This window comes from Taudactylus pleione, unplaced genomic scaffold (assembly GCF_031769625.1).
Source record: "Taudactylus pleione unplaced genomic scaffold, aTauple2 ptg000199l, whole genome shotgun sequence".
Taxonomy (NCBI): Eukaryota; Metazoa; Chordata; class Amphibia; order Anura; family Myobatrachidae; genus Taudactylus; species Taudactylus pleione.
The window spans coordinates 3512536-3527209 of record NW_028284601.1 but is presented as its reverse complement, the minus strand read 5'-3'; the positions used below and the strand labels follow the sequence as shown (position 1 = coordinate 3527209).

The 14674-nt window shown below is 45.4% G+C and overlaps 1 protein-coding gene across 3 annotated transcripts in view; it reads right to left on the bottom strand.

Annotated features, from left to right (window-relative positions):
* Window positions 1-14674, bottom strand: part of LOC148518712 (galectin-4-like) — a 40142-nt gene that overhangs the window by 1799 nt on the left and 23669 nt on the right. For all 3 annotated transcript variants that reach the window (XM_088477165.1, XM_088477166.1, XM_088477167.1), the window contains one exon: window positions 11273-11435. In XM_088477165.1, the coding sequence (XP_088333291.1) occupies window positions 11273-11435 (163 nt within the window). The remainder of the gene's footprint in view (window positions 1-11272; window positions 11436-14674) is intronic.

Sequence of the window (14674 nt, the reverse complement as noted above, 5' to 3'; positions counted from 1 at the left end):
AATAGTTTGCCTTGCGGGATTTTCTCCGGAGAAATATTCTGAAGCTCCTTATGTTAGTGGCTTGTGGACATATTAAGATTTACCCCTGATGAAGTCCTATTAAGGGAAAAAACGTGTTGGGTTGAAGGTGTCTGGTTAGGGCTGAACTCCTTGTGTCCACTACCACGAGCTTGCACCCTTTTGGGTGAGTTAGAGATTTTTCGGTGCCATCCACCAGTGGTTCAGCAAACAAAAACAGCACCTTATTAAATACATTTCATGTAAGCACATTTTATTATGCTTTGTTGGTTTTAATGTGGAAATAACCCTTTTTAAAATATGTGTAACACTGTAACGGTTGGCCATTTGGCCATTGTTTGGGTGTTTTCTTCTGGTGCGAGGGTGTACTTTCAGGAACCTGCCGGATTAGTCCGTGTTACAGAATTCTTCTATTTGATGGCTTCCAAGGTCATGTAAACCAAACATTACCATAAGGAGAATTCACACAAAGACATTTGGAAGTTTCAATTGGTCTGTCTACACCTCCTAAATATTGGTCGGCAATTCATTCCATATACTAAAGTTACATCGTATGCTCCATAGCAACTGTGAAGAGTATTCCACTTAGAGCGCCCTTTTTTTGTATTTGTTTGTATGTTGATCCCACTAACAGGGGTCGGGTATAAAGGTTCAGCTATCTGATTGTGTATAGTTGTGTCATTGTGTGAGCGCAGGATAAAAGCATTTTTGGTTTGATTTTATATATATATATATTTATATTATAAGGGCACCATCGTGCCCTTATATTAAGGCTGCGTGTAAAAAACTGCCATTCTCCCATAGAGAGAGGGGGGGCAAGGTGTTTAAGGGGCTACACCTCAAAAGTTATTGGAGGTAGCAAGCTGAAATTTAGCACGGGCAGGTAGAATTGTCGCTCGGTGCTGCATGCCAAATTTCAGGGCATAAACATAAAAAATGAGGACTTGGGAGTAAATCTAAATTTCCAACTGTCACATTTTTCTGACATTCTCAATTCGGACCACTTTTCTGCTGTGGTCTATGGTTTTTTTGGGAAGGCATAACTCAGGGTAGGGGGTGAATTTAGACTTGGGGTATGTTTTATTAGGTAGCTATTGTTGCAGGGTGGGGCGGTGGTAGCGGGGGCCGGGTCTGGGGTGAAGGAAGCCAGCGTTTGCTGCGGCCGGGATGCGGGGGAGAGGGGGTAGGGGTTACCAGCCCTGGTTCTGGAAATAGAGGGAAAAAATGCGTAGGATGCCCCTGTATTTACCAGAACCAGCACCAAACTCTTTCTAGCAGGGGGGTGATGCCACAGCCAAGGGAGCACATGCACCAGGTTCCCCAGCCGCAGCATCACCTCTGACCGCTAGTCGACCCAGGCCCGAGATCCGGTGCTGGTTCTGGTAAATACAGGGGCACCCTATGCATTTTTTCCCCTCTATTTCCAGAACCAGGGCCGGCTTAGAGCCCAGTGCTGGTTGAACTGAATACGGGGTCAATTGTCCCCCGTTTTTTGGCAACCAGGACTGGTTCTCAAAAGCCTGGTACTGGTTGTGCTTCATACGGGGGACCCCTACATCATTTGTCCCCTGTATTTAGCACAACCAATACTGGGTCTTCAAAGCCTGGTGCTGGTTTTTGGTTTTGGGGGCGGGGCATTATTCTTTTTTTTTCCATATTTACAGGTGCTCCATTGGACATATTGGCTACAGGGATACATAGGTGAGTATGTGAGATAGTGTGTGCATGTGTGAGTACACGTGTGTGTGTATGTATGTTTTCATACAATTTTACTTTTCTATGGTGTGTGTTGTGTGTTTTTTTAATATTGCTTTTGCTGTGGAACTACAGGTACCAGCAGGCCCATAATGTCCCGCATGCTGATATTTGTGGTTCTCCAAGTACCAGCATGTGGGGGAGGCTTGCTGGGAACTGTAGTTCCACAGCAAAAGCCAATATTCAAACTTTACTTGCACCACACTATACATAATCAACTGGCCAGGGGTGCCGGGGATAGCCTCACCCTATCAGCCTGGGCCTGGGGTGCCCTGGAGAGGGGGACCCCTTTTTTTGGGGGGGGGCCTGACTAGCGACCAGGGTTGATGCTTCGGTTGGGGGGCCAAGGTGAAAGGGCTCCCCTGGCTGTGGAATTACTCCCCCCCGCTAGAAAGGGTCCGGTGCTGGTTCTTGTAAATATGGGGAGACCTTACGCATTTTTCCCCCTGCATTTCCAGAACCAGGGCCGGGTCAGAGCCCAGTGCTGGTTGCGCTAAATACAGGGGACCCCTACATCATTTGTCCCCCCATATTTTGGCAACCAGGGCTGGTTCTGACTGGCCCAGTGCTGGTTGTGCTTATGTACAGGGGACCCCTAAGTAATTTTTTCCCCTGTATTTAAACACAACCAGGACTGGCTGTAAAAACCCCAGTGCTGGTTGTGTTTTGGGGGGGTACCTTTTTTTATTTTACACATTCAATTTTTAACATAGATGCATAGATGGATCTCACTGCTGCGTTCATGCATCTGTGACTTATTGACTTTACTGTTGCCCACTGATGCCCCCCATTGCACTGCACCGCTGCTACTGCTACCGCGCATGCCTACAGCCGTCTCGCACTATGCACCTCCCAAACCACCTCCTGTGTGCTGTCCCCTCTTCCACCTGCGCTAGTGTACCATTTTGTTGCCTTTCTCCCCTGCAAATGGCCCGGTTTGCATATCCAAACCCTAATAGTTAACAAATTTTAAAAAAGATATGAAATTCCATAGACAAAAAACCTTAAGGTTTCACATGTCCCATTAAGGCTGCTTAGACGTGATCTTAAAATTCACAAAACCTATTGAATTTCTGCCACTCAAACTCCAAAATGTAATGAAATTACGATCATTAAGGCCAACTCCTTAATGGACGTGTTCCTTGCGTAATACAGATATGGTATGCCATGACACCATGTGGTTAACTGCAGATTCAGCACTCTCACAGAGTGAGATTGCTGTCACTCACAAATGGTGGAGCTGCTAATTCACAGAATTGTGTGCTCATTGGAACACACACATGCATTCTATGCAACTGAGGTATGAGCAGAACATACAGCTGCGCAGATGGGATAAGAGTATGGTGGATGGGGGAACAGGGGCAGAACTATGGGAGACAATGTAGGCACCTGCCGTCGGGTGCCAGCACTGAAGGGGCCCATAATATATTCACCCCGCTTAAGGCTATTTTATATTAGTGTTTTTGTGCATATGTAATACATAGATAGATAGATAGATAGATAGATAGATAGATAGATATGCACAATATATATTTTATCTTTTTGTTAGGGGGGGCACCAAATTAAAACTTGCCTCTGGGCATCTGGAATGAATTTACACCACTGTGGGGGAAGGAGACATAGTGGTGTGGATGGGGCAGACAGAATGGCATGTAGAGGGGAAGATTAGGCAGTACAGATGGGGGCAAGCCAAAGTGATGCAGATTGGTGGAAAATGGTGCACTTGGGGGGAGACAGAGTGGCTCAGTTTGGGGGAACAAAGCGCCATGAATAGGGGGTACAGAGTGCCATGGATGCGGGAAGAGAGAGCAGCACAGATGGGTAAACCCAGATTGGTGTGGATGAGGAATACAGAATAGCACAATGGGAGAACACACAACAGAAGGGATTGGGGAAGACAGATTGGTGCAAATGGATGGGAAGACAGAATGGTATGGGTGGGAGGGGAAAGACAGAGTGGCACTGTTGGGAGGGACAGAGTGATGCAGATGGAGGAATAAAGAGTGGCAGAGATAAGGGGAAGACAGAGTAACGTGGTGCAGATGGAAGGAAACAGAGGCACGGATGCAGGAAGACAGGGCGGTGCACATGGGGAAAGACATATTGGTGTGGATGAAGGGATGCAGACTAGCACAGCTGGGAGAACACACAGCTGTAGGGATTGGGGAAGTTATAGCAGCATGGAGGCGAAGATTGTGTACATGTATAGACAGAGTATGATAGTTTTAGCAATTAGGGAGCTGAATGTGTATAATGAATGAGAAGGATGTTGGAACTCAGTGAAATTTTTGTGGTGACTGAATGGGAAGATTGTGGGCACTGAATGAGATGTGTGAGCCACATAACTGCTCAGACCTCAGTTGCATAGACTGCATGTGTGTATTCCAATGAGCACACAATTCTGTGAATTAGCAGCTCCACCATTGTGTGAGTGACAGCAATCTCACTCTGTGAGAGAGAGTGCTGAATCTGCAGTTAACCACATGGTGTCATGGCATACCATATCTGTATTACGCAAGGAACACTTCCATTAATGCAGGGGTCAGGGAACTTTTTTACCTTTTACCCCAAAATATATGTAGATACGCTGATGTTACCCCCTTGATTTGAAAGGAAGGAAATCATATAGTAGTGCCCCCATATAATGCCCCTGTAGTAGTGCCCCTGTAGTAGTGCCCCATATAATGCCCCTGTAGTAGTGTCCAATATAGTGCCCCTGTAGTAGTGCCCCATATAATGCCCCTGTAGTAGTGTCCAATATAGTGCCCCGGTAGTAGTGCCCCCATATAATGCCCCTGTAGTAGTGCCCCCATATAATGCCCCTGTAGTGCCGCTTGTACAAAAAAACTCCCAAAAAACACTTACCTTAATCCCTGCTCCTGCATCGGCCATCCTGTCCGCCCGGCTGCTCCTCGGAACTATGGTAGAGACGTCATGACATCTCTTCCATAGTGCGCATGGAGAGAGGCGGAAGCTGGAGTTCAGAAGAGAAATCCAGCCTCCGGGTAACGCGGCGCTGCAGGGAAGGAGCCGGACGCCCGCTGGTAATAACATCTCAGTGGGCGTCCGGCTTAGAGCCTCCCTGCGGCACAGCTGGGCATGCATATAAATCATTCCATATTATAGAATGATTCATATGCATGCCCAGCTGTCCATCCATTACCCCCAGGAATTTCATTTTTACCCCATGTGGGGTAATTTACCCCTGTTCCCTGACCACTGCATTAAGGCGTCAGACTTAATGATTGCAATTTTATTGCTTTTTGGAGTTTGAGTGGCAGAAATTCAATAGGTTTTGTGAATTTTCAGATCATGTCTAAGCAGCCTTAGGGCCGTATTCAATTTGAGGAGTTAAGTCCGGATTCGCGGTAATTTACCGCCGATGAAGTCATTATCGCCTGTTTAATTTTTATCCCATATTCAATTTGAAAGACTTTCTGCCTAGGCGGAAAGTCAATGCAATGTAGAGGCGGTAAAGTATCGCCTATGAATGGCAGGCGTTAAAAAGTGCAGAATTGGGGTTTTGGGGTGCAACGTTTTGGGAACCCCCTTGCAGCCTTCAGACTGTCCCCCAAAGGTAAGCTGTGTAAAAAAAAAAAAAAAAAAAATTAAGGACACCCCAAAAATTTAATTTGAAAAATGGAGCGAAAAAAAAAAAAGTTGTAGTACAAACTTAAAAAATATCAAACTTGACTCTGGGGGGTCCCCAAGTATGCCCCAAGTGTTTTTTTTTTATTGCAGGTGTTTGCGGCAGGTGGATTTTTCATGATTTTTTTAAGTCACTTTAGCTACTTTAAAATATGCTGAACCCCATTTTCAAGTACCCCAAATTTGAAGTGCATAGTTGTTTTGCCTGAAAAAAACTTCTAAATGCTCTTCTGCATCACCTAATTCAAAGCCGCATTTATGCACCTGCCGCGGCTATTAGAAACCCCGACTTCCTTCAGGAGTTAAAAATGGGAGTACCCTTTGTCCTCCCCTATGTATAAACTTCTTTAGGGGGGTCCCTAGAATATTTCCTGAAAATTCCCGTTTTGTTTAACCTGTAAAAAAAACGGGGTAAAAATGTAAAAAAAAAATTACATAAGGTGTGACTCGCCCACGTGGGAACTGTCAGTAGCCGGAGCCAATCAGCGGCCGCTCTACAGTCAGCGTGGCTGCTGATTGGCTCTCGAGTCTGCCAGCTCTGTGTATGTTCCATCAGCTGGCATTCGGGAGCTATGAGTATGTGTGGCAACACACATACTGATAGCTGTTGCATGTGTCGTGTATACTAGTTTTTTTGTTTTGCCAAGTACTTGGATTACTGCGGAGACCAGCGCCACGATATAGGTAAGTATGAGTTTTTCTTTGCAGAGCCATGTTTTAAGGATATTCTACTGGAGAAGGGGACAGATACTTCTGGTATAGGTAAGTATGTGTGAATGGGTAGGTGTGTGTAATAAAGTTATACTGTCATGGTGTGTGTGTTTTTGTCTTTTTTTAACTATTTATTTTACAGTGAAATTACAGGTGCCGCATGTCTGCTGGCACTTGTTGTTCCACAAGTGCAAAATGGCAGGCATGCTGGCACTTGTAGTTCCACTGTAAAACACAATAGTTTTACATTATTTGGCCCCCCCATTACCTCCATACCCACCAAGCAAGGGGTATGGGGAAGAGCCCCGGGCTTCCGTGTAAGCCTGTGGTGCTCGGGGGGGGGGGACCCTTCTTTGGGGGGTCCCCGACTCCCCAGAGATCACCGGCTTGTGCTGACTGATTTGGGGTGCTAATGCTTTGGACCTGGAGCCCCGGTGATTAAGTCTCCGGGCTGTGTCATGTTTTTTTTACCCCTATATTTAAAGCCAGAACTGGTCCCTGCAGCCTTGGGTTGGTTTCTAAAATACGGTGGAACCCTACACTTTTTGTTCCCCATATTTTTAGAAACCACCATTGGCTGGCAAGCCTGGGGCTGGTTTGGCTTTTGGGGGGGAACCTTATGTAATTTTTTTTTTTACATTTTTACCTCTTTTTTTTACAGGTACAACACAATGGGAATTTTCAGGAAATATTCTAGGGACTCCCCTAAAGATGTGTAGACATGGGGGATCACTATGGGTACCCCCATTTTTAACTCCTGAAGGAAGTCGGAGTTTCAAATAGCTGTGGCAGGTGCATTTTTGCAGAATTTAAAAAAAATGCGTTTTGGGACTTAAAAATATGCTAGTAAGCATTTTCATGTACCCCAAATTTGACGGGACCATTTTTAAAAACGAAAAAAACTAAATGCTCTTCTGCATCACTTCTTCAAAGTCGGGGAAAAAAAACAACACCTGCCGCGGCTATTTCAAAACCCGACTTTCTTTTGCAGCCAAAAATGGGGGTACCCATAGTGATCCCCCATGTCTAGACATCTTTAGGGGGGTCCTAGGATTATTTCCCGAAAATTCCCGTTTTTTTTTAACGCCGATCCAAGTATCGCCAGGTCCCGTTTTCGCCTACCTTCAAATTGAATACGGGGATATGCGGGCACGCGTGCGATACTTTAACGCCTACAAAACAGGCGAAGGAAGCGTTAAGTCCGGGCCGTGTTAAATTATCGCAGCTCGGCTCAAATTGAACACGGGCCTTAATGAGACATGTGAAACCGTAAGGTTTTTTGTCTATGGAATATATATATGTGTTTGTGTATGTGTATATATATATATATATATATATATATATGTATATATATATATATATATATAAGTAATCCAGTGGCAAGCAGCACTCCTCAATGAATAGACTAAGACAGCAAAATGCAGGAGCCCTCCTGGTTAGCCTTCAGCAATCAGGTAAACATATAAATAGACAAATGGAAGGCGGCTGTTAGGGCACGTGTGTGACTTTTGAGTATAGTCCTGCAACAGCCTTGAGGGCTGGAACTCTTGCCTGGATGCGGGCGTGCAACAGGTTTGAGGGCTGGTAGAAACCTGGCTAGGTGGGCCGGAAAACCATAGATTATGAGGCGGCCTTTCGGGCCGTGCAGCAGCCTTGAGGGCTGGTATGACTTGGCTAGCTGTGGCCAGTGGGCCGTAGAATATGAAGCGGCCTGTGGGCCATGCAGCAGCCTTGAGGGCTGGAGTACCTTGGCTTGATGCGGCAGTAGCCGGATATAGCTGTAACAAAGTCACTGGTGTTGATGCGCAGGACTGCGCACTACAGTCACTAGAGTGTGGCCTGTGCCGCCAGGTTGACACAAGTGGCTGACTCTGTAATGCGGCCTGTGCCGCCAGGTTGACACAAGTGGCTGACGTTGTAATGCGGCCTGTGCCGCCTGGTTGACACAAGCAGCTGACACTATAGTGCGGCCTGTGCCGTCGAGTTGACACAAGCAGCTGATGTTTTGGAGCGTACTCTGGACACAGAGTACTGTCCGTGCCGCCTGGATGACACAAACGGCATGGGGACAGATATGCGGACCGTGCCGCCTGGATGACACTAACGGCATAACAACAATATAGGAGGCAGGAAACTGGAGCTCAACTGGAGACAGAAGACAAAGCCAGAACCGGAAACACGAAAACTCTATCACCGGCATCGGAGCAGCGTTAGCGCCAGCAGGATATAGATGCAGGAGCCAATTTGGACTGATCCACAGAATAATGGACAGGAGGTAGGCGGAGATTCAGCGAACACTTGCCCGATGTTCACCTTGCACAGCATTTGCAGTGTGGTGGCTTGTGACAGCAGCACTCAAATGCAGAAATAAAGACACTTACAGCTGTGTTTACAGATACCAACGTTTCAACGCATTGAAACGTTGGTTTCTGTAAACACCGCTGCAAGTATCTTTATTTCTGCATTTGAGTGCCGCCATCCATTTAACATATATATAGTCAGGTCCATAAATATTGGGACATTGACAGAATTTTCAGATTTTGGCCTCTATTCACCACCACAATGGTTTTGAAATGAAACAAACAAGATGTGCTTTAACTGCAGACTTTCAGATTTAATTTGAGGGTAATTACATCCAAATCCGGTGAACGGTGTAGGAATTACAACAGTTTCAATATGTGCCTCCCACTTTTTAAGGGGCCAAAAGTAATGGGACTATCAACTCAAAAGCTATTTCATGGACAGGTGTGGGCTATTCCATCGTTATTTCATTATGAATTAAGCAGGTAAAAGGTCTGGAGTTGATTCTAGGTGTGACATTTGCATTTGGAATCAGTTGCTGTGAACTCTCAGTATGAGATCCAAAGAGCTGTCACTATCAGTGAAGCAAGCCATCATTAGGCTGAAAAATGAAAACAAACCCATCAGAGAGATAGCAAAAACATTAGGTGTGGCCAAATCAACTGTTTGGGACATTCTTAAAAAGAAAGAACGCACCGGAGAGCTCAGCAACACCAAAAGACCCGGAAGACCATGGAAAACAACTGTGGTGGATGACAAAAGAATTATTTCCCTGGTGAAGAAAAACCCCTTCACAACAGTTGGCCAAATCAAGAACACTCTCCAGGAGGTAGATGTATATGTGTCAAAGTCAACAATCAAGAGAAGACTTCACAAGAGTGAATATAGAGGGTTCACCACAAGATGCAAACCATTGGTGAGCCACAAAAACAGGAAGACCAGATTAGAGTTTGCCCAACAACATCTAAAAAAGCCATTACAGTTCTGGAACAACATCCTATTGACAGATGAGACAAAGATCAACTTGTACCAGAGTGATGGGAAGAGAAGAGAAGGAAAGGAACTGCTCATGATCCAAAACACACCACCTCATCACTGAATCATGGTGGTGGTAGTGTCATGGCGTGGGCATGTATGGCTGCCAATGGAACTGGTTCCCTTGTATTTATTGATGATGTGACTGCTGACAAAAGCAACAGAATGAATTCTGAAGTGTTTCGGGCAATATTATATGCTCATATTCAGTCAAATGCTTCAGAACTCATTGGACAGCTCTTCACAGTGCAGATGGACAATCACCCGAAGCATACTGCAAAAGCAACCAAAGAGTTTTTTAAGGCTAAAAAGTGGAATGTTATGCAATGGCCAAGTCAATCCCCTGACCTGAATCCTATTGAGCATGCATTTCACTTGATGAAGACAAAACTGAAGGGAAAATGCCCCAAGAACAAGCAGGAACTGAAGACATTTGCAGTAGAGGCCTGGCAGAGCATCACCAGGGATGAAACCCAGCGTCTGGTGATGTCTATGCGTTCCAGACTTCAGGCTGTAATTGCCTGCAAAGGATTTGCAACAAAGTATTAAAAAGTGAAAGTTAGATTTAGGATTGTTTAGTTTGTCCCAATACTTTTGGCCCCTTAAAAAGTGGGAGGCACATATAGAAACCGTTGTAATTCCTACACCGTTCACCTGATTTGGATGTAATTACCCTCAAATTAAATCTGGAAGTCTGCAGTTAAATCACATCTTGTTTGTTTCATTTCAAAGCCATTGTGGTGGTGAATAGAGGCCAAAATATGAAAATTCTGTCAATGTCCCAATATTTATGGACCTGACTGTGTTTCAGAACTTTAATTGGTTCTTTCGTCAGGATATAAAAGACAGTGAATACTATTAAGTTTTTCAAGCCAGTTCGTACTACCTCTATGACAAGTAAGATGAGGTCCAGAAAACATTTGTTAAGAATGGCGACCCATTTTTCCAGAAATTGACGTCGAATGGTTGGAATATTTTTGATACGGAAGCCACGGGGAAGTTTCTTTGGTTTATAGTAAACAGATAGTGTGATACAGTGATACCTGTAATCCGTCACAAATTTAACTACTAGTTTTTTACCCACAAAAAGGGCCTGTTTTAAATGCATTAATTGCACAATGTGCAATTATATGATTAGTGGAGATTCTTTTTCACATCCTCAATCGGGCAAAATACTTAACATTTTACATCATGTAACATGTACCAGTAAATTTGTGATATATCTCATTAATTGTCCCTGCAGTAAGTGTTATGTAGGAAAAACAGAGTGAATGTTTAAGGAGAGGATGGCACTCTCACTTGTGGTGTACAAGCTTATAAGGTAAGCCATGTATTCACTGTCTTTTATATCCTGACGAAAGAACCGATTGAAGTTCTGAAACGTTGATTGCTGAAAGAGCGGGTCCTGACATTTATTTATACAAGACGCCCAGAGTGCCGACTGCTTGTACAGCTACATATTTGTCCCTCACATCGGTGAGAGGTAAAAGGAAGGCACTGGACGCAGCTATATATCAAGGTAACACAGGAGTGCCAGTCAACCATTTTCCTATATATATATATTTTTTTTATATATAAGTCTTGGCCTCATTGGATGGCTGATGTAGATGTAGTTAGGAGTGCTGATCTGGTCCTTAATTTAAATAAGGTCACACCCATAACTAATTAGACCACACCCACATTTGAATACGTTGTGGCGTACTGTATGTTCCACTACTATATGCAGCCCCAACCAATAACAGTGTCTGTCCTTGGTCTATATCTGTGGATACACATTACACATCTGTGGATACATATTACTTACATCAAAGTACTGCCCTTGTACGAAGGGGTTAAATGATGCGTGTCTCTCCTCAGGGCCCCAGGATCCCCCGAACTTGCTGTTCCTCACCACCGCATTCTCATTTATACGGACATTGAAATGTAGAGCCGTTTCACCTGATGAGGCCTTAAAATTAATGTGGAACCTGGAAAGTGAGCACACATTGTCACATCATAGCAATTATTGCCACTTATTAATCATGTGATGTAAAGGAGGAAATGACAGAAGTACTTAATAATGTGCCATAGTGCAGAAAATAATGGATGATTGTGCGGAGATGATAGAGTTTGTTAGAAATGTACTATACTGTAGAATAAAATGGATGATTGTGTATAGTATGATAGAGCTGGTTAGCAAAGTGCCATTGTGCAGGGGATGATAGAGCTGGTTGGTAATGTGCTATACGGTAGAAGATAATGGATGATTGTGCATGAGATGATGGAGCTGGTTAATGTGCTATTGTGCAGGTGATGATAGAGCTGGTTAGTAATGTGCTATACAGTAGAAGACAATGGATGATTGTGCAGGAGATGATAGAGCTGGGTAATAATGTCATTGTGCAGGTGATGATAGAGCTGGTTAGCAATGTGCTATACACTAGAAGATAATGGATGATTGTGCAGGGTATGATAGAGCTGGGTAATTTGCCATCATGAAATGGATGATAGAGCTGGTTAGTAATATGCTATACAATAGAATATAGTGAATGATTGTTCAGGGGATGATAAAGCTGGCTAGTAATATGCTATACTGCAGAAGATAATGGATGATTGTACCGGAGATGATAGAGCTGGGTAGTAATAATAAATAATAATAATAATAATAATGTGTTATTGTACATGAGATTCTAAGGTTTATAAACATGCCACTGTGCATGGAATGTTAGAGCTGGTTACAATTATGTTCATAGGGCCTGATTCAGAGCTGAACGCTCTGACCAGAGCGCTCGCTCTGAATCAGGGCCCTCCTATCTGAAAATGGAGCGGCCTCCTGGCCGCTCATATAGCTGTGGGTGACCACCCACAGCATATGCGAGCGGCCAAAAAGATGGTCGCGATGGTCTTTGACCATCGCGACCATCGGGCTTGCGACGAGACCCTGTGGTAGGGTCTCGCTGCCGCAAGCCCAGCAGTGATTTGGCTCTATCAGAGCCCAAATCACTCCCACTGACATCATTACTGATGTCAGTGGGGCCGGTTTCAGACGGTAGGCGTTCCCATGGGAACGCCTCCATCTGGCAGCCACGCCCCCAGCACGCCCACCAAAGGGGGCGTGCTGTCAGTCACCATCGACAGCACGCCCCCTTTGGTGCGAGACCCGGAGCGACAGCTTGGCTGTCGCAGTCCGGGTCTCGCGCATGCACACGATGGAGCTCCCTCCGTCGTGCGCGTGCGCATTGGGGTAACATCGACCCGCTAGCGAGCGACCTTCGCTCGCGAGCGGGTCTGAATGACCCCCATTAGCTTCCCACAGCCGCCTAGTGGGCATTTCTGACTGGTCGTATCAGATACGATCATGTCAGGGAAAGCCGAGCCTGGTGCGGTCGTATCTGATACGACCGTGCCAGGCAAGTGGTTAAGGTATGCGTGTGTGTGTGCGCACGTGGGGGGGTAACTACAGGGGACACTACTGGGGGCATCATATGGAGGCACTATTGGGAGCACTACAACTGGGGGCACTACAGGGGCCCTTACTACTGGGGGCACTGCACAGAACATTACTACTGGGGGCACTACAAGGGCATTACTACTGGGGGCACTGAAGGGAGCATTACTACTGGTGGCTCTACAAGGGCATTACTACTGGGGGACACTGCAAGGGCATTACTACTGGGGGCACTGCAGGGAACTACTACTGGGGGCTCTACAAGGGCATTACTACTGGGGGTACTACAAGGGCATTGCTAATGGGGGGCACTGCAAGGGCATTACTACTGGGGGCACTACAAGGGCATTACTACAGGGGGGCACTGAAAGGGCATTACTACTGGGGGCACTGCAGGGAGCATTACCACTGGGGGCACTGCAGGGAACATTACTACTGGGGCACTGCAGGGAGCATTACTACTGGGGGTACTACAAGGGCATTACTACTGGGGGCACTGAAGGGAGCATTACTACTGGGGGCACTAAAGGGGCATTACTACTGGGGGGTACTGCAAGGGCATTACTACTGGGGGCACTGCAAGGAGCATTACTACTGGGGTCACTGCATGGAGCATTACAACTGGGGGCACTACAAGGGCATTCCAACTGGGGGTACTACAGGGGCCCTTATTACACGGGGCACTGCAGGGGGAATTATCCCTTTAATTCAGGTCATGTGAATATTATTAGGATGCTGTGCATGTGTCTGTGAGCTGGGCGGAGGATTTGGGGGAAAACAGGGGCGGCATTGTGAACCTTTGCCTAGGGCGCCCTGAAACCTTGCACCGGCCCTGGGGGCCACAGTTAATTTGCAAAGATATACATGAGGTAGATACAAGTATATTTACAGAGGAAAAGGTCCTAACAGAACTGACTAAACTGAAAGTGGACAAATTAATGGGGCCAGTTGGGATACATCCAAGCAGTGATGTGCGGTGAGGAAAATAGCTGGGGAGGCACTGGCTAGTATCCGAGCCAGATATACACATACATATATGAACCTGAGGGTCCATGTGGGCATTATACAAAGGTGTATATAGTGCAGAATATTTGGAGAGTTTTGATCAGGGATGTGCGGAAAATATTAACAGGGGAGGCAGTGCCTCACCTGCCACAGACATTTAACTCCAAAGTCTTGACTATTAAAATGATTAGAATGATACAAAGAAGATATTTATATTTTCTTCAAAGTTTTGACTATAAAAATTATAAGAAAAAATTAACGTATACCTAAGTATGACAGGAAAGGCTCTGCAAACCTGCCTCACCTGACCGCACATCACTGCATCCAAGGATGCTAAAAGAGCTTAAAGGGCTGCTTCAAAAGAAGAGAAGTACTAAAACACGAGGACATGCACGGAGACTGGAGGAAGGTAGATTCAAAGGAAATTTGAGAAAAAATTACTTCACAGAAAGGGTAGAAGATAAGTAGAATAGCCTCCCATCAGAGGTGGTAGAGGCTAAGACAGTAGAACAATTTAAACATGCTTGGGATAGGCATACGGATATCCTTACAAAGAACTGAGGATCACATGGGGTTGAGGTTACCAAAAGGTTAAATAGGGCAGACTAGATGGGCCAAGAGGTTCTTATCTGCTGTCAAAATGTTTCTATGTCTATGTGCAAGGGGTCTATTTACTAAGCAGTGCTAGGAGACAGTGTAAAAAGTGATAAAGTGCCAGGCAATCAGCTCCCAACTGTCATCTCACAGGCTGTGTTTGAAAAATGACAGTTGGGA